Raw genomic sequence first — 24,895 nt, 5'->3', positions numbered from 1 at the left:
TTTTTTTTCCTTTTTTTCCTTTTTTTCCTTTTTTTCCTTTTTTTCCTTCTTCCTTCTTCCTTCTTTTTTCATACATTCACAGTGGTAAAGAGCTGGCTGTGGTAAGGAAAAGGGTAGACAAAACAAAGATGGAAGCAAAGAGGAAAACAATGCTTTCTTCCCCATTTTAAATAATGCTTTATCAGCTACTTCATTTAATAGTGCAGGCAAGCTAATAGGAAAGCCGACTGAAAATGAAAAATAGCATAACAGTTGAAATTGTTCATTTATTTGAACCTGAAGACTTTAAATGCACATGTAAAACATCAGAAAATGATGAAAAATATTTTTCCTAAGTGCTTTTAAAGTATAATAATCCGAAATAGGTATTTTAATCTAAAGAGAGAAAGGCATAAAATAAAAGCGTACTTTTTAAAAAGGCAGTGTATTACTTTAACATTATAATTGAATTCCATATTTAATTGTAATCCGAGAAGAGAAAATGATAGGAAATTGACCTCAACGCAGAAGGAACTCCGTGGAGTGAAGCTCTGTGGCCTCTTTTTCTATGACTTATAAAGGACATTCTCTTTGTTTCTTTTTTTGATTTTTTACCTCTTCTATGAAAGGGTAAAATGTTTGACAAGAAAAATTACTAAAAATCTTTCTCACAGAAGAACTTCTACAGCTTTTGGAATAAAACCTCTAAGCTTCCACTCGCCTATGAGTATTTAGAAGCATATTAAATTTTGTTGTGAAAGAATTGCTACAGATGTTTAGTTCTGAGTTCTCTGATAGCTGTAGATAAATTAAACTTTTAAGAGAATAGTAGCTAGGGCTACTGAGAAGCTAAGTATCTAGGTATAAATACGTGTGTATGTATGTATATGAAAGCTACATTAGTCTGAAAGCCTGTTCTCCCTTTCTGTGTATAAAAAGAGTTTCACTGTCTGCTTTAGCATTGGTTATTTCACAGAGTACTTTTAGATGCTCTATACTATTTTAACTACCCATTAGCACTTACACATTGAGTCATGTGATAGTTTTGTATAAAAATCTACAGAAATATGAGATGTTTTATGTATAAACAAATGAGAATGGGGAGAAAACACAATTTGAAGTAGAAATAGCACATATTAAAATACAACCAGAAATTACTGAAAGTAAACTGTAAAGCAAGAATGGCAAATATATTTTCTAAGAGCATTTATTGAAAGTCTGTTGAAAATTCAGCCTGAACAATATCTGTGAAATTCTGTTCCTTCTTATTATTTCAGTAAATACAGTCTGTGCAGATTGTTTGCAGTACAGCTTACCTGATCGGATAGCAAATATTTTCTGTCGACTTCAATAGTTTGATTTTTGTCCAGAAAGAATATTCTGCAGGAAGTATCACATATAGTTAAGGTAGATATTAGGGTAGCCCGAATAGGGGCTATAGTATGGATAGAGGTGCTTTCAAAATAAGAACCTGCATATACTGATGACTATACATGAGGAACAATCTGAGGGCAAAGAATACCAAGAATAAGCAGTATAAATTTGAATTAAAATTGACTTAAATGAACTTATTAAATATTTAAAACCATGTAAGTCATGAATCAATACAAAGAAGTTTAGAGCTTCATTGGAGTGGAATAATACATATATGAAGGTCGAAGTCATATTAGTGCTGTTATTACCACGTCATATATGGTACTGGTGAACTGGAAAAATCTGCTGGGGCTTGTTCTGGTTATTTTTAAGAATAATTTCAGAGATATAGCTGTTTATCTATCAGTTAAGAGCCATGATAAGATTATGTATTTTATGTAAAGTAATTTTCTTCTTTATCTTTGTAGATGTTGATGAATGCCAAGCTATCCCAGGAGTCTGCCAAGGAGGAAATTGTGTTAATACAGTTGGTTCTTACGAGTGCAAGTGTCCTGCTGGTCACAAACAGAATGAAGCAACTCAGAAATGTGATGGTGAGTRAACATTATTAGAGCACTTATACAAAATAAAAAAAAGCATCAGTCAGTAGTAGTTTAGAGTCATCATTAAAGCTCTTTGGTAGTGAAAGAAAAAATTCTGAACAGTTGCAATGTCTGGATAGCCATAACAACATTGTTCTATACTTTATGTTTCTTCATATTCATCGTCTGTTTCTGTTTTGCTGTCCATACTTTGTTTTAGAGATTTTTCAGTCTGACTTGTCCGTTTGGGTAAAGATAGTATTTATCCGATTTTTAAATTTAAAAGTATAGATAAAGTGAATCTGCAGACAGTATGTTACAGTAATTGGGCTATTAGGATTTTGTTTTTTCAAAAATGTCCAAAATATTCTAATATGGATAGATAGAGTCAGCTTATTGACTGAAGTATGAAAAGCAAATACGGCTGATTTGGTARCAGGTTTAAGCAACTACTCCTACATGCAATTTGTGTTGAAGAGGAGCTTAAGTTAATAAGTACATAGCAAATGTCCTTTCTGAGATACAAGCAGGGGTTTGTGCTTCATTTTACAGATTAAATTGAGGCTGAAACACTTCAAATAGGGCAAGTTTTGATTTAACTAACAGCAGAAATCCTATGTAGTTTAAAGCAATGTAATAGAAAAACGGTAAGTACTTGTGGTTTTGATGAAGACTACGCTGTGGTAATTTGAGCTGTTCATCTGAGAGATACTGCAGTAGTTTGTATAAGTTAGATATTTATGGCAATGAAATTTGCCAGAACTACCTATTACCTTCTGATGTACATCATTGTTTCGTGATTTGAGTCAACTTGCCACACCTTCAAAAGAAACTAAAACTGTGGAAGTTTATCCAAACCAGTCAGTGAAGATCCCTTCATATTTAAATTACATAGATAAGAAGACTGCTTGTTCAGGGTTTTTGGCTTGTGATTAAGCAGCAATTTAAATATGCTACCAAATTGTATTATAGTTGGATTCAGTTTCAAACAAACAATGTGGCTTGTAGGTTATTTCTGAAGTTGTCTCAGAATTTTCTTTAGTTTTGCATACAGTGCAGACTTTTGTCATGTTTTAGGGGAAATGCGTGTGGGTCCTCTTCTAAATACTCTTGTTTACAAAGCTTTTTACAGAAAATAGAGCTGCTGTCATAGAAATAGAGCTGTGAAGGCTTTTCTTATTAYGGCTGAAGAGAAATAGAAGCAGCTTGTGTGCATGCCTGGGCACATGTATTTGTACATGAGTATGCTGATCGATGTCAAGCATATGCACAAAGGTTGAGGGCACTGCAACCAGGGTACACAGGTACAAGAGGGATGCATCAGGGTACATGCAGGTCAATTTGAACCATATTAGAAGTCAGGGAATACCAGGAACCTTTCTGAGACTGGGAGAGAGAATCTTTCCTGCTGTGAAGACCTATGTAGAGCAGTAGAACGATATGACCCCATGTCCAGAACCTTCTGTACAGTCTAGGGAGAAACCAGAAGGCACCAGGTAGGAGGAGGAATTCTCCAAAAGATGYCTAAAATGTGAAGCTGTAATTAGACCCATTTCCATTGGTAGAATTAAATCCAGGACATCCTACCAACCTGGTGCTAAATGACAACCTGTTAGGAAAAGGGCTAGGAATAGAACAGACAGCACATCTTAGAAAAATCTTTAATTTTTCTGAGGCAGACAGAATGAGAATGGAATCATAGGCGAGATGTAATGGGATTTTTCTTGCCAGGGAACAGAACAATAATAAAGACCTGGGTAGGATACAAGAGATTTGTAGGCCTTCCCTGAGGCATCAGCATACAGGAAGGAGAACTGTAATTAGAGAAAAAGGAAGACAGAAGGGGACTTTGTTTTCCCCTCACAATCTCTCCTTTGGGATTGCATGTGTTGGGAAAAGCAGAAAGGAGGTAACTGAGAGTCTCAGCTGCTGCTGCTGGTTCAAGAAAAGAACATCATAGTTATGAGCCTGTGACTCTTGGCTTGGTTTCTTTCTCCTCTTCATCTGTGTGGAAGGAAGTCGAAGGACCGAGCATCCCTCTCCGTCCTTCTCTAACTGCTAAAACCTCAGTTGCTGTTCGGTTGCTTGCACCTGGGTTACTGACTCTAATTCACAACTTCCTTTTTGTTTCCTTGTTGAGCGGTATTGGCAGAGGTAGCAGCTACCATTTCTGTGCCTGCATATCACTTGCCATCCATGATATGTTTAACTCCAGCAGAACTGATGAAGCTTGCAGTACAGAAAGCGAGAGAGGCCCCAAACTGTGATTACCRCTCTTCTGTGGTAATTGGAAACCAGATGAGGGGAAAGGATAAGAACCACTGCTTTTGAGAAATTGTTGCCTGCTATTCCACTGAAGGGTTCCTTCGGTGCCATCGGTTCGTAGATGCTCTGTATTGCCTTGCTCCTGCTTTGTGTGATCAGGGCAGGGTGGCTTTAAAAGCTGTTGCGTATCAGCATGTGAAAATTCTGTYAAGGCTGGAGCTGAGCTAGAGCAGCTTGTCATGGTAAATTCTCCTTCTTTTCAAGGTGAATTGTCAAAAGTTTCACAATGGTTTTCTTTTAAGTCAATGTTTTCGTTGCTCAGGATGTTGTAGAATGTATTTAGAGGAAACGTTAGTAGTAGCTGAATCAGAGCACAAAATAGTAATAATCCAACACTTGTTTCTATGTACTTTTTCTCTGATAATGGGTTCTAATTATTTGGAAAGGTAAACTGGAAATTATTTTTAACCACTATGTATGACTTAGTTTATGGCTTTAAAGATTTATAACAATATGTCTGCACAGGCACTGCATACTAGTTCAGAMAGGGTGCTGTACAGATACGCAACTTACAGACCAGAACTAAGTTGCATCCCACTAGCTCAAAGCACAGGCCTAGTGAACTTAGGGGTTCCCTTAAATGTGGCATGTGTCTTACATAATTCATTTAGTAAGTATCTTAATACTATCATTAGCTCCTAAGCAATTCACTTCTGTAACAGTGGCTACACAGCATTTAGCAAGTGAATAAACATTCACTGCTTGATATTTTCTTTGTATAACTGGCTATTTTTAACCATAATTTTTGTGTTATATGGGATATGCAACTACAAATCCTGTTACTGTGGTTTTGAAAAATTCTGGCGGCACRGTTTATCTTTCTACAATTCTTAGTACAATTCTAGCCTGCGTTTGATGAATATCAGAACATAAACTCCACAAAACTCAGATATATTTACTTTTAATCATACCACCAAAGGTATTCTAATGTAAGGGAAAACAAATATTGAATATTTTCTAAAGTGCAACTGTGATGTCTCATTCAAAGAGAGGATTTGAAGTTATTAGAACAAACTCTTCATTTCAAAGTGGAAGCAAAGACAGCTGTAATTGCTAAACAAATTTGTAGTGTATTTGATTGTATTGGCAATGTATACCTTAGATATGTATGTTTTGTTGTTATTACTTGGCTCCATGTTTTCAATTGCAGCGCTTTTCATTGGAAGGCTTTTGTTCAAACTGGAATTCTTTGAATTGCAGTTGTTAATTTTAGCAATGTTCTCTCAGTTTCAGGATGTTTAGAACTTCTTAGAGTATTAATTTTAAGTGATGCTACAGAGTACCTTTTACCTTTTGTGATGAATACTTGTCATGGTTCATTAGAGGTGGACTTACTTTTTTGAGTCTCTTAATCATGGTACATGCATTTTTATTCCATGAAACTTGTACAACAGGAGAAAGGCAGTAGAGTTTTTACCCAAAGCAAGCGCTGTGGTGTTAATTCTAAAACATCTATATATTTCTARTATGATAAAGTGAGCATCAGAGCAGTGACAGCACAGATGTCTATTACGATGTTCTGCTTGTTCTCAAATCAGTAAATTAAATGCCTGTTCAGATGATGTCTGTAATCAGCCTATGGCTGTGCTCGTGTTTTTTTGATGTTAACCCTAGAAGAGCTCCATAGGAAGGAGATATGTTGCCTCCTCCTTCCAGACAGGGATGGAGTTAAATACACCAAATAGATGTATTGATGGAGGTCCAAAAAATGTAGGTCTTCCATGATGCTTGTCAGATCTAGACACTGTTCTAAAGTGGTAACTCTAATRTGGTATGTCAGCTGGATCTTAAATACATTGTGCTAAAAAAACCATCAGCAAAATAAATCAGTATTAGAATAATACAGGCAAATAYTGAATATATTCCAAAGTGGGCAAGTCTTCAACAAGATTTATTGGTCTGAAAAACTCATTTCCTTCTTATTTTCTGTTGATCTACCTGGTGGAGAGAGTGAATGCTCCTCTTAATCTGCCAAGGTGTCCTCATTCTTTCTGTCTCCTCCCAAGGAGAGTTTCAGAGTTTAGAAATAGAGTAGGAAGTAAAAACTGCCATTACCTTAGGTGTAACTAAACCAGAGTCTACAAACACCCATTTTCTTCATCCTAACTCAAAAACCAGAACACAAATTCATCTCCCTTCATTTGCAGATAGAATATTACGATAAAACTCTGACATCATTGGAATMGATGAGATGTGGAGATGACTGGCGTATATGGCCAGAGTTCTGTGATGGACTGGTGGTCTTTTAGCAAAGACAGGCAGAGGAGAAGAGGAGGAGGGGTTTGCCTTTTACACAAAAGAGCAGGTTGAATGCAGAGTTCTACAAAACAGGCTCGAGGCTGATCGACAGCTTGTGAGTCAGGATCAGAGAGGTGGCAAAAAAAGGGTAATGTTTCAGTGAGAATTTGCTATAGACCACCTGATCAGGATGACAAAGCGGATRAACCTTAAGCAATTTAGATCACAGTTGTTTGTTCTTATGGGAGACCAACCTCCCTGAAGTCTGCTGGAATGACAGCATAGTGGGACATGAGCAATCAAGAGTTTTTTTGGATGGTATTGGGACCAACTTCTTGATGCAGATACTAGATGGCTCTAGCAGAGATGACAGTCTCCTGGAGCTGCTACTCAACAAACGAGAAAGAACTGGTTGAAGATGTGGTATGGCAGCCTTGACTGTAGTGACCATGAAATAATGGAGTTCAAGTTCCTGAGGAAAGTGAGGAAGGAGAGTATCAGAGTGAAGATTCAGGACTTTGGGAGAGCAGACCTTGACATATTCTGGGAACTGGTAGTTGGGATTCTCTGGGAAGCAGCTCTGAAGAGAGTTGGTAGTTCTTTAAGAATAACCTCCTCCTAGCACAAGGGTGGTCCATCCCAACACTCATGAAAATGAGGAGACTTACCAGGAGATCGGTCTGGCTAAAGAGGGAACTCATGACTGAACTCCAATGCAGAAACGTGTATTGGAGGTGGAAACTACAGACTACTAAGGAGGAAATTGGAAACACGCAGGGATGATGTTAGAAAAGCCAAAGCTCAGCTAGATTTGAAGCTGGTAAGGAACAACAAGAGTATCAAGAACAGCTACTCCTACTGCCTTAGCAGTAATAAGAGTGAAAAAGGAAAATGTGGGCCCGCTGCTGAATGGGGTGGATGATTTAGTGGCAGTGGATGCAGATAAGACTTGGGGTATTCATTGCTTTCTTTGCCTCAGTCTTCACTGATAATCTTCCATGCCTTTTTGCCTATAGACAGGGTTCAAGGAGGAGAGGAACTACCAGTAGTAGCTGAGGATGGAGTCAGAGATCTTATGTGAGAACTTGACCCATAGAAGTCACAAGCTGCATCTGAGGGTGCTGAGAGCACTCTCTGAAATCATTGTGAGGCTGCTCTCTATCACCTTTGAAAGGTCATGAAGGTAGTAGCTGGAGAAAGGCAAACACTGAATCCTTTCTCAGAAAGTGCGGGAAGGATGATCTGGGGACCATTAGACTTTTTAGGCCCGCTTAAAGTCCCTGAGAAAATCATGGAGCAGGTCTCCCAGGAAGCCATTTTTGGTCAGGTGAAGAAAAAGAAAGAGGTGACTAGGAGTAGCCAGCATGACTCTATCACAGGTAAATCATGTCTTACCAGCCTGGTTGCCTTCCATGATGAAACCTAATTGCCTTCTATGGTGAAATGTCATCCACCTTGACTTTAAAAGGCTTTAAACGYGGTCTCCCACAGCATCCTTGTATGTGAGCTGGATTGTTAGAGTCTAGATGTGTGGACTACTAGAAGGATGAAAAACTGGCTGGATTGTCTGGCTCAAAGGATAGTGATTAAAGGTTTGTACTCTTCCTAGAGGTTACTAGTGGAGTTTCTCAAGGGTCTGTTCCTGGATCTAGCCTGTTTTAACACATTTGTTAATGTCTTAGAGGGGGAGGTAGAATTGCCCTTACATCAGTTTTGCCAATGACACCAAACTGTGCGTGTGCTGGGGGGGAACAGTGAATGTGCTCTTGGGCAGGGCTGCTGTCGAGAGGAACCTAGGCAGGCTGGAGAAATGGGATGACAGGAACCTCAGGGAGTTCAACTGGACAAATACCAGGTCCCACACCTGGGACAGTCTGACCTTCTGCAGTGGAAGGCTAGGCTGGGGAAAATGATCATTCCCCTTTGCTCAGCACTCATTTGACCACATCTGGAATGCTGTATCAAGCTTAGGGCCCCCAGTAGGAGGAAGATATTGATAAATTAAAGCAAATTCAGTGCAGAGCCACCAAAAAGATCAGTGAGCTGAGGCACTTGCCCTCTGAGGAGAGGTTGAACAGGTTCATTCAGTTGAGCAAAGAGATGGCTGGGTGTCGGGGGGAGGTCCTAACAGCAGCTTTCCCAAGGAGATGATCAAGAAGATGGAGCCAGGCTCTTCTCAGTGGTGCACGGTAGGAGGAAGGAGAAACAAGGGGCATAAGTTGAAACCAGAAAGTTTTTGACCGGATAAAGGGAAAAAATGCAGTATATTGATAATTAAGCACTGGAATTGGTCACCCAGAAAGACTATAAGGGTATTCAAGACCTGAACAGAGAAAGCCGTAAGCAACTTTATCTGAATTGAGTATTGTCCCTGGTTTGAGCAGGATCTTTGGCTTGGAGGACTTCCTGAGCTCCCTTCCAAACTTTCTGTTTTTGTGTTTTAATTGTTGGGTGTTTTTTTTTTTTTTTTTGGATACTGCGCTTGAGAATAGAATTGACTTTAGACACCTAATTAGTGTCAGCTGAATTGTCCCAGGTAGGTTGTATGCTAATGCTTGAGGTTTTGTTTTTAATTAAAGATATGTACTATTTTTCTTTCTTTTTGCATGATATGTATAATAGAAATGAAAATGAACTTAACAGCTGAGTTCAGCCTTTGAGGACTATATCTAGTAGTAAACTTCTGGATTGATTCAGATAAGATCCAAACTGTAAGGACAACCATATTGTACTCTTCTCCCGGCAAAGTTAGGAAACTAAAAGAAAATTAATATGTTCATAGAAAATAATACTTCAAAAGTTCTCTGTTCAAAATACATTTAAAGTAACTTTTTTTCCAAAAGAGAATAAATTAAAATCATCCATTCTGAACATAAAAAGCATTTTAAAACAAATTAGGTAATTTTTATTTGTTTAATCCTTTAAAAATACAAAATTGGTGTCTTTTTGCTTACTTTTTTAATCGATGCTTTAAAGAGGCAGATTTTCAGCCTGGTTTGGTGTGTGTGTGGCTGGATGTTGGCGTATTATTAGTTACTCTGGATGGCACTGTATACAAGTACTTGCAGGTGTTTATATTGGCTGGTTGTAGATCAGAATTTTGTACACGTTACATGTCTGCCTGGCATCAGCATTCTGTTTGAGTGCCAGGAGAACTTACTCAAAGAATATATCTCCTTCTAGAAAGAGTAATTAAAGTATTCTTTGCATTCTCCTTTCTTAACTCATCTGAAGCTCTACTTAACTGTTAAAAATGATATTTAACAGTTCTCCCTGAGAGCACCCACAGGGAAAGGCAAATATCTCTTTAACGTGTATCTGGTTAAAGCTTTGTGATGCTTAAAGGACATGGTAGAAGTGAATCATTCGCAGTCAGAAACATTTGCTGTTATTTCATATTTGGGTAATCAGTGGTGTCTGATTTCCTGCTTGGCTGGCATCTTACTGCAGAACAGGTCATGTGCCTTGGCTTTATTCCATGTAAGCCTCTGCCATTTTACTCTCTTGCAGAAGTTTGATACTAATTAGTCCCAGGGCACAGCTTCCCCACCGAGGTCTATGTAGAAAGAAAAAAAGAAGAGAAAAAAAAGAACACTGTATCCAGGTTGTACTATTTTTTACATAACACTAGAAAAACTGTTACTTGTCCCTTTCCCAATGCTTCACAGCCAAGATGGTAATGCCAAGATAATACCATGAAAATACCAGGGTAATGCCATGCTTAGATATTTCCAAGAAAGCTGCAGCAGAAAGTAAAAGCCAAGCCATAGTTCTATTTGGTCTTCCCTTTTTTTAAAAAAAGAAAGGCTTTGATAGTTCATAATCTGTCAATGTGAGATTTATAGGATAAAACAAGACCTAGTTCTTCAGAAGATTACACTTTAAATTGAGTGAGTGAAGTTACGGGTTTTGTGTATGTGGATTGGGCCTTTGGGAAAGATACAAAGAATTGGTCTGCTATGGAGTTAGAACCTGTGTACACAAAACTGATTTAATAGAAACTTCGTTGTTTTRAAGGTGATTTTGATGTAAAATACTATACAGAACTGATTGTGCTACCGAGTATTCTGCCCACTCCTTTCCCTTCCTTAAGTATGGAAAACAAGATCAAATTCAATTTGCTGGTTACAAAGGACAAAATCCAAGCTGGAGTCAGTTACCAGGCAAGGCTCCAGTTTTCAGAGGGAGAGATTGGAATCTTACATTGACTCTGTAGGCCTTTTTTATTTAACAGTAAGTCTTCTACTTAATAGGGAGGGATTTCAGATTCCCTGCTATAACCTTAAACATCCAGATGTACTTTTGTGGGTTAGAATTTTTCTCTTACTTTTTTTTTTCTCCTGGAAACAGTAACTAGAATAAGTAGGAGTGTTCGTGTCATGCTTTTTGTGCCATAATGGATATTGTTAGAACTGTGCCAAGCAGTAAATAGTTTTTGTTTTGCTAGACTATTTGCTTGCATTATATTCCCATTTTTCAGTAGAGATCAGTAAAAAGAGATGTATTCTGTTTATCAGATAAATTTTGAGCCTCAGATTACAGTTTACTGACACTAGAATTACAGAAATCAATTTTATATCAGTTAAAAGTATTTAAAGGATTTCCAAAGCATGTGAGACCAACTTGTGTGYGAATTTGTGGGCAAAATACGTGTATATGCCCTCATAGGTAGAAATGTCAATAGATAGCTACTTGGGAAAATATGACCTTGAAATTTAATCCACTTCAGGATTAATTACGATTGACATTACTGCTTTTACTACTGACATTATTGACATTACTGCTTTTATTTATAAGCTTTTCTATATTACTGATTTATAAACTTTCCCCAGTAGTAAGGACAAGTCTTTCCACTACTGGGCAAGTCAGGGAAGGATCCAAGGAACAGACACAGAATGAAGGATTTTGGAAAAGACTATGACTAGGCTTGTACTAGATTCCAGATCACCCAAGCACTAGACTGATATCTTAATTAGCAGAAATACCCCTTTCTCTCCCCTTTTGTCCTAGGAGTTTTCATCTACAATATATTGAGTTCTCATTTTCTTTTTAGGAATGGAATACTGCCTATTTTTAGTATGTTGCCTTCCAATATTAATGGAACTTATGTGTGTGCATTGCTCAGAGAATTACATAGAGAAACAGAGATGAGAAATAGGCTTTCCACTGTGCTTGTCTGGTTTACATGTGAGGTGGTCTGTTGCTTGTTTGCACCTCAGAGATTTAATAAATGTGCCCTAATTATTCCTCTCAAATTGAAAATATGCCATGCTCCTTGACTAATTAGGTATAGCTACCCTTTGTAGTGAAAGGCACTCTAGGAGCTAGGATCCCTCGCGCTCTCTCCCACAGAGGTGTTGGCGCTGTGCTGTTGACACCAGAGCTCTCAGTCTCTATGACACAGGATCTTTATTTGTTATCAAAATGCAAGGAAGCTTTTTAAAAAAATACCATTCTATTTCTGGTTTTCCTCCTTTCACAACATTTAATTATACTGTGTAAGTATAATTCAGATTCTATACTACATGGTGTAAGTATAGACTGAGAACATTTTCAAGGAACGCTTTTTTGCAATTCAGAAGTTGAGACCCCCTTTTCTGGTAGTTTTAATTTAGTTATTCATAAAATCTTGCTTACTGTTGCAGTAAAAATAATGAATTCTTGCTGACAAATAGCCAGGCTAGGTTTTTTGGCAGACAGCTCATCTCTTAATACTCACACCTGCAAAATTTATTCCATACATTTAAAATTAGTTTGCACACTGAATGTGACCAGGTTTCCCATCTTAAGCGTGGCATCGGATCTTTGGAGCATTTTCCCCAAGACTGTTAATTTGCCTATTTTGGAGGGGGAAGGAGAGGAAGTTGAGTAATTTTTTTGATCAGCTGTCCTAAAAATAGCTCTTCCTGAGGTAAAGTCTCAGAAATTCCAGTCAGAGTTGACAAAGATCTTGTTAAAAGAATTGCATATGCAATGAATCAGAGAAGGGGAAAGAGACAGAGGTTTAGCTCAAAAAAAAAAAGAAAAAAAGAAAAAGAAAAAATCCACCAACTTGATGTTGCTCCAGCAAATAGGAATGTTATTCTTTCATGAGGGTTCTCCGTATTAACTAGTTACAAAAACGCGATCCTCATCGAGAGAAGACTGTGGAATCAGTCTTCTAGTCTGACTAAGGAGCCGAGACTTCAGGAAGGTGCTTCCTCTGTTTCCAGCTCCCTGCCGTTCTTGGACAGTGCTTGCAGGAGAGAGCCCTAGACAGCCTTCAGCTTCTGCGCCTGTAGCCAGATGAGAGGGCTGACCTATGGTTCTGCAGCTCTGCAGAAGTGGCTAACTGCTTCCTTCCTAYGTCTTTCACTTGCCAGTGCTACAACTCCAGCTACTCATTACCTAAGTGGGCTTTGTACTCTATAACCAACTAGTTTGAGTTTCAGTTTCCTGTAATAGAAGACCAAGCGTTCTGCTCATGTGTCTGTGCCAGAGTGAAAATGAATGAGAAACAGTTTTCAAGAGCCCACTGTTTTGAGTAGTCAGATTTTCATAGCTATATTTTTTCTTGGTTTTGCTATTTGTTTTCTTCTGTATAAGAATTGCTGTTGCATCTCAATTATAAAAAACAAAACAAATGCTATTAAAACTGCAAGATTAAGATCCAGTCTCTGGTGAGGTAAATGAGTGAAACAAGCTTTAAAAATATGATTAGTTGCTAGCACAGAAATTCTTGCATTTAATTTGCTCAAGTATCACTAGTGGCAGCTGCTACCACCTTTGTGCCATCTCTTTCATTCAGACAGTATTTCTGTAGTGGTTGATAACTTTGTCAAAGTTTGGGTGCCTCTGAACTTTAGAGTTGCTCTTGAATATATATTTGGAACCAGTACAGTAGTAAGGAAGATGAATAGTGTAGTACTTTCTTGAGATGGAAGGTATACTTCAAGAGATGGTAGAATAAGGGAGTATTTTTGCATGAGCTTCCAGTGACTTTGCCAACATGAAGGTGTTGCTTTCCAGAAAAAGTAAGCTGTTCCTACAGAATCCTCCTTTAGTCTAATTTTCTTGCCTTTCTGACACGTTGTTTCAGACTGTGTGTGTATGTGTGCGTGTGYGTACAAAAGATGATGCTCTTGTTTAAAAGAGTTTTAGCTTGTGAAAAATATGCACTGCTTGAAAGATCTCAACAAGGCATGCACCAGGTTCCGGTTCTGTTTTGATTTACACACATGGTTTCATTTCATGGGATTAAATTAGATGGTAAGCAGTTCACCACATTATATATATTGTCTTTAATATAGTAAATTAATGCAAGATTTCGGAGATTTCCTGGGAGATTATTTGGTTTTGATTTATACTATCATTTGGAATTCTGGAATCTCTGCTGCAGTTAGCTATGAAGTCTTATTGTGAAAGCATTATTTGTTTTAATTTACCAAAAATGACCCTTTGTTTTGTACATGCTTAAAAAGTACAGATCTCTAAAATGTGCACAATAATTATTACCATTTCTTAACTATTTTAATGTAAAATTCTGAACTTCTTGAGTCCTCCAAAATGCTTAAACAGTCTCATTAAAAAGTAATTTTTCACTTCCTCTGATTGCTCTTCAGAATGTAAAACAAACAACGAAAGTCACAAAGTACTTAAATGTATAAAGTACTTGCATAGTTTGAAGCATTGTTATATGTAAGACAAACGGTCTTTGCTACAGTGACACTCAAAATTATATGACAGCTTTCAAWTTTTTTTTTTTAGTATGTGCTCTATTCATACATTTGCTTTAATAACAAAATGTACTTTTCCACACAAAGTGGCGTTGTGCAAAACCTAGTTATCCTTTCCAGTACTTGAATGTCATCTGTAGATTCGTCTGTAAAGCGAGTTCTTGTGTGGACCTTTCTACGGTGGGGAGTTACTTTTTAATATAGACCCTGTACACGCCAGATCTTTCTGGCATGCCTCCTTTGTTTGGWGTTTTTGGTGTGGATAGTGTAGTGGGCGTGGAAGCACAGTATTCATCGTATAAAAGACTACTAAGGAACAGCATAGACTAAATTTCCTCAGACTGTCATTCATCTCAAGAGATTTTCTGGAGTACCAGGGCCAAAGAAAGGCTAGGTCTTTGTAGAAGTGCAGTGAGTGGTCTGTGAGATCCCAGGACTTCCTTATAGAGAATCTAAAGACCTTCTCAGTGTCATCACAAGAATATTTCTGACATATACTTTTTCTGGTGCTTCTCCTGCATTGTTTGCCATGAGACAGATAATCTGGGTTCAAAATGCTGACTTTTTAAAAAATTTTTGTTTTGCAGCATAGAAGAGTCTTAAATTAATTTTGCACCCAGAAGCTTAGAAACAAATTGAGCAAAAACTATGTCTATGACTACCTTTGGGATTAAACCATACAAAACGTATGTTGTCATACATTCCAACTGGAAAACATAATTCATCTCAAACTAGTTGGAAAATAGGTCCATGCTTTTCTATATTTTCTTAAAGTTCCTCCCAGGTTAAACCCGGGCCACACTTCACATTTATTGAAAGTCGCTCAAAAAGCAAATGTACAGAAGTCACTTAAAAACAAATCAGGTTCCTAAAATGACTCTAAAAATCTTCAAATGTCTAAAGATTGTTAAAGCAGTAAAATCAAGTGGTTACTTAAAATAATTCCTTTTTATATATGATTATGACACTTATAATAATTCCCATTGGCATTTCTTCTATTCCAACTTGCTCCACTATGCTTCTCACTTTTAACATTATAGTCAGACTGCCTCTTCCTGTTGCCTCTTATTGCCCCAGCACCTCCCAGTGATTCGAACGAGTACTGAGTGCCACTCCACCCTGTGCTCTCAGTTCTGTTGCTGGGTGCCCTAGCAGCCTCTTGTCACATACATGAAGCTCATTCATGAACTTGATGATATCTTACTTTATATATATTTATATGCAAAATGGAGTGTTTAAATGAGACCACCACTTTCAGTTACTGGAGGCATTTGAATGGATTAAAAATAACTGAAAAAAAGTACTAATAAGACATTCAATCTGTACTTCTGAAGAGACTGACCAAAATAATCTCTACAGTTAGAATGTTACAAGAAGGCTAGAAAGCAGTTAGATCTGATGAGCAAAATTTTTGTGGTCACAGAAGCTCTGAGTAGATGCAGAGCTGTCATGCTTGGCTGCTGTACCATCTTCCTTCATTCAGCTCAAAAGCAGGATGGATGTTTTGGTATCACATTGTAGCTGCTGCATGTTTTCTAGTGATCCTGCTCAGTATGTGTCATTCAGAGGAAGTCCCAGACTGCTCTAACATACTCTAGGACTTGGTGTGGTGTGCAGCTTGAACATGTAAGGAAAGCCTTTATTAGCTGGCAGACTAAATGACTTGCAAATGCTTCACTGACAGCAGCTTCCAAACAACTGCAATGCATTATTAAATCTGAGCTGAATAAAAAATTAATTTCAAAAAAACCTTCCCTCCTTATTTTTAAAGCAGTCTATGCAAATGTCTTATAATTATGCTATCTCTTTTCCTTTATTGGATAGATATTGATGAGTGCAGCATCATCCCAGGAATCTGTGAAGGTGGCGAGTGTTCCAACACTGTTGGAAGTTATTTCTGCATCTGCCCACGAGGATATGTCACATCCCCAGATGGCTCCCGCTGTATTGGTAAGAATTCCATCTAGTATCCATCTGAAAGCTCTCAAGATTAGTAGGGGAATTTTATAGGCAGCAGCAGAGCTTCTGTCCCAGTCTACCATTTCCCCAGGACTCTGTTGTGTTCTGATTCCCTGGCATCTATTCCTCAACTACTTACGATTCGTAACATCTTCCTCTGATGGTGATTGCTGCTGCAGAGACCTTTTTCTGGCTTGCAGATGCTTACATGTAGACTGTACTGTAGCCTGTAAATTCCTGCCTTAGATGTGTTTTCTTTTTTTTTTTGCCTTTTATTTCCTTCCTTAATTTTTTTTTTTTTTTTTTTTTTTTTTTTTTTTTTTTGTAGAAAAGAAGTAATGAATATCTCTGTTGTATGGGCAAGCATAAGAAATGTTAATCACATTTGTTTTGCAAACCTGCATTTGATGAAATCGAAGACTAAGCTCACTTTGATTCTAAATGAGCAAATATCTTCCCTTTCTTATTTGGTATTTCAAGTTCCATCTTACATAGTTTAAATTAAAGACCAGTATTGGGTGTGTGTATAAGCTTAAAAGGCATTGAATAGAGTATACTGTGTTGCTGCTAATTTGGGTAGAATGGATAATATAACAAAGCATATACTAAATTTCAGTAGATTGCAGCTTCTACAAGACAGTTTATTTAAAACTAGTTTTTATCTTATAAAAAAACCTATGTGGTTATTTTAACATGTGGTAATGCATATTATGGATCTTTTCAATATGCTTCTCTTTTACAGCTGCATGTGTGATGGTATAAACCATACTGATGAGTTAATGTCCTTTATGATGCCCTAATAATAGTGGGTTTTGTAGCTCTCGTATGGTTCTTCTTATTTCAGATTTCTCAAAGCACTTTGTTCTCATGTTATAGAATGGAAAATCTGAATTATAAAGAACTAATATGATTTGCCAAAAACGTGATTTCACATTAATAATTTTTTGCACAGTGTAGTCAGTTTTTGTTACCCAGGTTCATTTTAGGAGTACCAAGTTGCAAATGTATTGCGTCTAGCTTCAGAGATACTGAGAACCTATTATTTCCAATATCTTCAAAATTTGTGGGGGCTTTGGCATGTTTTACAACACAGTTCCTAAAGTTAGCTCATAAAACCGACTGCACACAAATCACATGCCCTCATCTGCTTAGGGAGACCCTTGTGTCACACAGAATCCTTCTGTTAAATGAACATGTGTGTGAAAGTTCCTGTGCTCTCAAATGTTTACACTATTGGAATAAAATCTGTTTGCATTACTTAGGAAAAAAAGGCAGAATGAAATCCTTATTAATATGAATTACTTTCTTCCCAATTTAAGACAAATATTTGCTTTTAGTTAAAATACTGAGATACAATTAGTTATTATGATTAGTTYCATATCTTTCTAAATTTGCTGAGATTTCTTTTCCCAGTCAGCACTCAGGAGTCTGGCAGTAAAAGATGTAGGATGCGCCCTTGGAGGAACTAGGAGATGATGAATACTGACATACTTATAAAGAATAATTGCACCAAAAAAAATTTGGTTGTACATTCAGTCTATTCTTAGCACATATATGGTTCCCATTGAAACTTATCAGAGCTGAAGATGTACTCAAAGGGAAATGTAAGTGGGCTGAATTCTTTCTGGCATATTAAAATTCCACGTTCCTTCATTTAGTTGTGAAAATTACCAAGTAAACATACTATCACTTAGAGTCTCTATGAATGATAGTTAGCCACTTGCAAGCACTCAATAGAACTCATACCAATACTGAAAATATTCTGCTAGGATTAGGCTTTTAAGGGAAGACTGGATGCCATTTCTTCAGCTGGATGCAGATACACCGAGGAAAAATGCATTAATGAAAAAATTACTGATGTTTGTGTTATGTTAAATGTCTCAATTTTTGTTATAGTAGACTTTTTATGTATTTATATCTAGCTTCTATTTGTATTTATTTGTATCTTTCGTATCAGCCCTATTTCCCATTAGCTTGAGTGATCTTGAGATGTTATGTGTATTGCTAATACACTGGGGATATGGCCTGGGGGAAACCATTGATTTGTCTGCAATACTCGAACAACTCAATTGCTTACATGTGCGGAAGGGAGATCAGTGTTTTTTGCCTCAGCTCTGTCCTAACAAGGTGACTTGAGTGGAAGAAACCTTTAAAAGTGAGCATAGGTATTGCAGGGGGACCCCTGGCCCTGCCTTCCTGAAGTTTAAGATGTGTGCCTCACTGGCAAAGCCAACTACTGCTCCTTGGCCCGCTCAGCCCCTGCTCTTCAAGCATTTGTGTTAAGCACTGTCACATCTCTCTAACCTAAGATTAGACAGTCAGAGCAGTTTTTCAACTCTTGCTGGTTAAAAGTTTGCGATTGAATGAATAATCCTTTAACTTGCTGAAATAAGCGGCTGGAAAGGAACTTTTTAGTGTCTCCTATGCCTTTCACAACGCACATTTTGGAGTGCTGTGCTCCTAGGTTTACATTCTAGAGCCCTTTTCAGTCAAATCTTTTGGCCTTTACTTTTCTTTTTCCTTTTTTAACTAAAAAAAAAAACTTCCTGTTTTCAGCTGAATTGTTCAAAAAATATCTTAGAGTTCTTACAGTGAAGTGAGAGCTCATGGTCTCAAAAATATTAGTCCTTAAGATTTACGTTTTTGACCTTAATGATTGTCTGTGTTGCTTATTTGGATTTAGATCATATTTCAGGGTTTCTTATCTTCTACCTCTTCTGTACTCTGTTGTTTTATTGCTCTTATTAAACTTTGAAAAGACTTTGAAATTAATAGCTGATTGCTGTTGCCCTTACACATTTTTTTTCTTCAAATATTGTTAACTTCAGTGAAATGACTTATGGGAAAAGGTGCTCTTCGGAAAATCTGGCTATTTTTTCATAGAGAGTACGATGACATCAGCATGAGGCTACACTTGATATGAATTCCACTGGAATGAACTGCTTGATTTTATTTATTTTTTTCTTGTATACAATTGCCTGTATATATTTGTCTTTTATACTAAGTTGATTTTGTTAAGCTGTTCAGCTTTTTGAGGTGAATGAAGCAAAGGGGACTTGATACTTTTTTCCAGGTGCCTAGTTCTGAGTACTTACTATAGCCATTCTGAGATATGTTTTTTTTAAGCTATAATATGAGCCAAAAATTATAAATAGATCAATTTGGTATCCTTTTAAAAAAAAAAAAAAAAAAAAGAGCAGAAGTTTACCATAGTATAACACTAGTGATCAACACAATTTCTTTTGAGTATTTTGTTTAGCCAACTGAAAATATATTGTTTTATTGTAGTCACACTGAAACATGTACTTTCCACCTATTTTTGATCGCTCAATAGCAGAGCGGGCTATGGCATGCAATACTTAGTTGTTGATCATTTTTTAGTTTTTTTTAAATCGACTTAGCCTTGTTTTTGCACAAGCTGAATAATTCTTTGCTGATTCCAGTGATGCTATTAGCAGGTGCTATCCCCTATGATTAAGGATAGATATGAATTAGATTGCAGTATAGTTTTAGTGAAGAAGAATGGATAATTGCCCTAGGTCCTTGTCTCCCAGGTCTGGAGATTCCTTACTGAACAATTTTTCTGAAGAAGGGGATTTTTGCTTTCCTCTAAGTACTAATCCACAAGGTCTGACATAGCTGTGCGTGGCATCTGAGGGATTTTTATTCCTTTCAGTGTTGCCACACTGGTCTTTTACCAGGCCGTTAAAGATAAAAATACATAGTCTATTCCACAAAGCAGATTATGAAGGGAATTAAGAGTTTGTCATGACTGGAAATAGATGAGTTTGACAGCTACATTCTGGATTAATGAAAGGTTAACGCCACTGAAAATACGTGATCGTGCAGTAAACCAAACATGGAGTGAGTTGGTGCTGATCAACTCACATAGTCGTTGGTGGTTTTTTAATACAGCTTTTTAAACATGTTGGTACTTAGGTGAAGTGAGTAAGGAAAAGACATACAGAGACTTCTTTTTACTGTTTTTGATTTTCTTTTTAAATTATTGTCCAGATCAGAGGGCAAGTACATGTTTCTCCAGCTTGGTAAATGGTCGCTGTGCACAGGAACTTCCTGGCAGGTTCACCAAAATGCAGTGCTGCTGTGAGTCTGGCCGGTGCTGGGCCGTTGGATCTGTTCCAGAGATGTGTCCTGTTAGAGGATCTGGTGAGTGCCTTGTTTTGTTCCGCTGCTTCTTGCTGCCCATTCTAGTTGGGGTAGAGGTCACTGGAATATTTTAAATGGCTTTAAAATGTAGGCTAAAGGGAAAAAGAAAGTCAAGAATTACATTATCATTCATACTAGTGTTTTTAATGCAAATGTTTCCATCTGTGAACCATTTTTTTCTAGTCCATTATTATTTGGGACTAGTTTCTTTAACCTCCTTTTGTTGACATTGGAAATAGTTCTTGGGAAATAGGGAAGATTTTGTGGTCAAGCTTGAAGAGGAAATGACTCTGAGGGTCCATAGTTCATTTCGATTTAAAGGAACAGCTGCTCTCTCCATAAAATTTCATGTTACTTTGAACTGGAAATGCATCAGTATTTCATTTATTCTTTCAACACTGTACTCACATAACAATATTCCACATCCCTGGTGAAATGTACTTTCAGTCTATCTATCCCAAGATCTCTGAGGGACCTGGGAGTTACAGTGCTTTTGGCTGTGCACCAACAAAAAGATTTCAGCAAATAACTARGCGTAAATTATAATATTTCCTATTATTACGCTGAGCGCTCTTCCTTAAATAATACCTGTCACAATTCTGGAATCCCTGGAGTGTAAGAGTGGGAGAGGGAATATATAACATTAAAGGAATGAGAAGCCAGTACTGTGTTTTTGGAGTACAAAGATCTATATCTTCCTTATAAGCTGGCTTTGGTGAAGGCTTGATTTGCTTTATGCCTTTCTATGCTTTGTTGTTTACAGATGAATATCGCAGACTTTGCATAGATGGAGTTCCTGCTGGAGGTGGTTCCAGGGGTGGTGGGACTGGAGGAAATGGATTCCTTCCCGGTGGCAATGGAAACGGTTACGGCCCAGGGGGAGCAGGATTCATTCCCATCCCTGGTAGCAATGGTTTTTCCCCAGGTGTAGGGGGAGCCGGCGTAGGAACAGGTGGTCAGAGTCCCACTGGAAATGGCCCAATAATTACTGGACTAAGTAAGTATTCATGTTTTGAGATCTTTTTTCCCATTCTTCCTATTTTTTTCCTTTTTTTCTGTTCAGTTTCTACTCTGGAAATGATACAGTGTCCTTAATACATAAAATATCTTTATATTTAAAACATATACACTTTTAAGAAGTAGAGTTGATACTTTAGGAAGTTTGAGACCCCCTTTCCACTTTTATTCTTCTTCATTTCAGCTGTAGAGTAGTTTCCTTGAACATTTAGCCACTTTCAGTGTCTCTTTTTATGAGTTAATTTCACTTAATAATCATGTTTGCCTCTGTTTAGTGATTTTCCCATGAAATTGTACGCCTGCTGTGACCTCAGTCTTGCATGACTGCTCTAAAAACTGACTGAAAGTCTGTAAAAGTTTCTAAAAAAAGTCTGACTAAAAGTCTGTAATTCCCTTCATTCAATAAAAGATGTATGTTCAGTTGATGTTTATGCAGTACAACATCCAAGAATGTAGTATGTGTTTATTCTATGTACTTGTACACATAGGTTTTATTCTAATGTTCCGAATCTACAAGAGCTTAGGCTATCAGGCAGATAATCAAAAGATTCAAGTCTAAGATTTTCTTTATTTTTTAGGATCATCCTCTTTCCTTCCTTCTGTTGTCAACCAAAAGCCAATCTACCTATTCATTTTCAATATAGGATCTTAATAGAGTAGTATCTTCCTGCTTCCCAGTGTATACCTAACACTTACTTATAAGACCTGGGAAGTCTAACACAGAAGGCGTTGAAACTCCTGTGTGTGTGTGTGTGTATGTGTGTACATGCACATTTTTACATAGGAGTGTGTGAGTATTTGTGTATATGTATCATATCTAAATATTTTAACTTGGAAAAGATTATTTAGTTTTGGATTTAATACTTATTTTAAACCTTTACTGAGTTTAATTTTGTTTTCCCCTGAACCTTGCACAATTGTATTGCCTCATGTTTTTCAGAGAACTCATCCGACTTCTCTTAAATGAAATCTTACAATATAGTTTTTAGTTACATAGAGACAATCTTGTCATGCCACCAATGAAGGTGGCATGATTAAAATGTTTTGTTAGTCCCCCTGCCTGTGACACCTTTAAGTTCTGTGTTTAGCACAGTCTCCTAATGGTAAGATCTGTATATTGAACTATATGTTACCTTTATCTCAGTTTATCTACGGATAATATCCACATCACGCATTGGTTTCCTATTTCACCATGAACCTCTGAATTTTTGCTTGTGCTGTGCCTACTGGTCTGTCTTAGTCAGCACTAATAAAACTACAGATTTTGAAGTATTTTCAAAAAGCCAACAGCATTTAAAATAAGCTGTTTGCTTTTCTTCCAAGGGTAAAACTTACCCTTCTGCAGAAATATTGTCTTGGCTCAAAGCCCAAGATGAATAATATTCAGAAGGGTGTCTCACATGTACAACATGTGTTGTGTGTCTGCAGGATCAGAACCAGTTTCAATAAAATGCGAGGAGTATTAAGACAGGTACACCAAAAATGATAAACTCATAAAACAGATTGCTTCAGTTTACATCCAGATGGTGGTCTATTCATGAGACCACTAATGATCTCACCAGACTATAAGTATAAATGGTAAACTATAATCAAGACTGTTCTGTCTCGTTTTGTTTTGTTTTGTTTCTGATAGCTACTTGCATTTGTTAGTTTACGGTAAAGTCAGTGGATGGTGCTTGGAAAAATGGTTGATTTCATGGATTTATTTATGCACTTGAGAACATATGTTTTGAAGCCTAATGTAATCTTCATATTTACTTCTATTTTAACATATGAGTATCTCTCATGTTCTGCTTTTTTTTTTGGCATTAGCAATACTCAATCAGACAATAGACATCTGTAAGCATCATCCCAATCTTTGTTTAAATGGACGCTGTATACCAACTATTTCCAGTTACCGATGTGAGTGCAACATGGGATATAAGCAGGATGCAAATGGGGATTGTATTGGTAAGTGCACATTTCTAAAACACTTTGTTCACTTTTTGAATACTAATATTCTTCAGTTTTATGGCTTTGATCCAAAAAAACCTGTGTGCCTATTATTCTTCCTCCATATATATTAATTCTATATGTATAGATCTTGTGAAGGRAAGTACAGGGATCATGATGAGATTACTTATATTGGAATAATGTAAGATCTTCCTAAAAGAGCTTTTCATATTTGTCTGCTGTCTAAAAAATCTTCACTCACAAATTTGGGTATTGAGTATTATTGTACTTAATGAGTATGGTACATTTTTGTCTTTACCTTTAGTGAGTTAAATTCTGCTCTCATTTACTCATATGTTATGCTTGTGTAAGTCCCTTGCTGTCAAAGGAATTAGTATCAAATTTATCCAGGATAACAAAGGACAGAATTTGTTTTACCTATTCATAAAGATCAATGACATTTAAAAGATGTCAGATCATTAATAGAATGTATTAATTCACTTTTTCTTACATTTGTATTGCTTATTAAAATACTGAACACTACCTTCTTATAACAAGAGCTGAATTTGGAATTCTGTGATTTTCTCCAGTTACTAATGACTTCAGTCTTACAATGTCAAAGGGTCATCAGGGATTTCAGAGAAAAAACAGTATGTGGGAGTGTTTGTGTGGGAGTTGTATGGTGAAGAATTTTGTATGTAGGATATATTTTTGTAACCATCTAGGATCCTAAATAGAAAGCTCTGGTTTATTTGTGATTTAGCATTAGCCTACTGATTCTTCATAAGAGATTTGAGATCTATGAATGAAAAATATTATACAAATGCTTATTAGCTATAGGCTTTTCTGGCTKAAAATGTGCTTTTAGAACTTGTGTTCTAGCATGGCTGTGGATTAAGGGAAGGCACAGAAAGAAGGGAGGGCAGAAATTACAGCTAGCAGAGACCTTAAAAAAATCTTGTAATCCAAAGTGAGGCAACATATAGTATGTAACTCAGAATACTAGCAGCAGATTTTGAATTGCATGCAACAGAGTGGGTATCAGCCAGCACTAGAACCTCAGTGAGTTGCAAATTCTTCTACCTCCCGCTGAATTACAAGTTTAGCATGAGGGCCTCCCTGGCTAGGCGTCCTGCCTTCTGCCAAGGTGAAATGTGACAACTGCTGCTAGTGCTTTTCTGTGGATGCCAGTGTTTATTACCACGTTWAACCTCTCTGTTTTCCTTTCTCAAATGAACTTGATACACCAACCCAAAAGTTAGCTCTCCCCTTCGCTAGTCCATTGAGCCACAGGGTGATCAGTTATACTTGCATCATTCCTGGCAACTGTTTGTATAACTTGTTCTTAAAAACTGTCAGTGATGGAAACTCCACTGCTTACTTGGACAGTTGCGCTGCCAGTTTCAGTGTGCCACTAGCCACACTGTCAGATAATATTTTTGAACTTCCAGTCTAGTTTAAATATAACTTGGCAAAAACATCAACTCTTATTTCTTGTCCTATCCACAGTGTAAGAGGAAAGCAGCTTATTAGCCTATCTCTTTGTATATACCTTTTGTGCATTTGAAGACTGTTATGGTTCCTTTTCTGAGTGTCCTCTTCAGTGTA

General features: G+C 37.1%; 1 protein-coding gene across 2 annotated transcripts in view; it reads left to right on the top strand.

Annotated features, from left to right (window-relative positions):
- FBN2 (fibrillin 2) overlaps positions 1-24,895 on the top strand; it is a 183,219-nt gene that overhangs the window by 48,650 nt on the left and 109,674 nt on the right. For both annotated transcript variants that reach the window (XM_085323252.1, XM_085323251.1), the window contains exons 7-11: positions 1,821-1,946; positions 16,037-16,162; positions 20,186-20,338; positions 21,102-21,335; positions 23,168-23,305. In XM_085323252.1, the coding sequence (XP_085179378.1) occupies positions 1,821-1,946; positions 16,037-16,162; positions 20,186-20,338; positions 21,102-21,335; positions 23,168-23,305 (777 nt within the window). The remainder of the gene's footprint in view (positions 1-1,820; positions 1,947-16,036; positions 16,163-20,185; positions 20,339-21,101; positions 21,336-23,167; positions 23,306-24,895) is intronic.

The sequence above is a fragment of the Rhea americana genome, unplaced genomic scaffold (genome assembly GCF_003343005.1).
Source record: "Rhea americana isolate MKP2758 unplaced genomic scaffold, rheAme1 scaffold_83, whole genome shotgun sequence".
NCBI classification, from domain to species: Eukaryota; Metazoa; Chordata; class Aves; order Rheiformes; family Rheidae; genus Rhea; species Rhea americana.
Note: the sequence above shows the minus strand (reverse complement) of the source record. Positions and strands in the feature narration are given on the sequence as shown.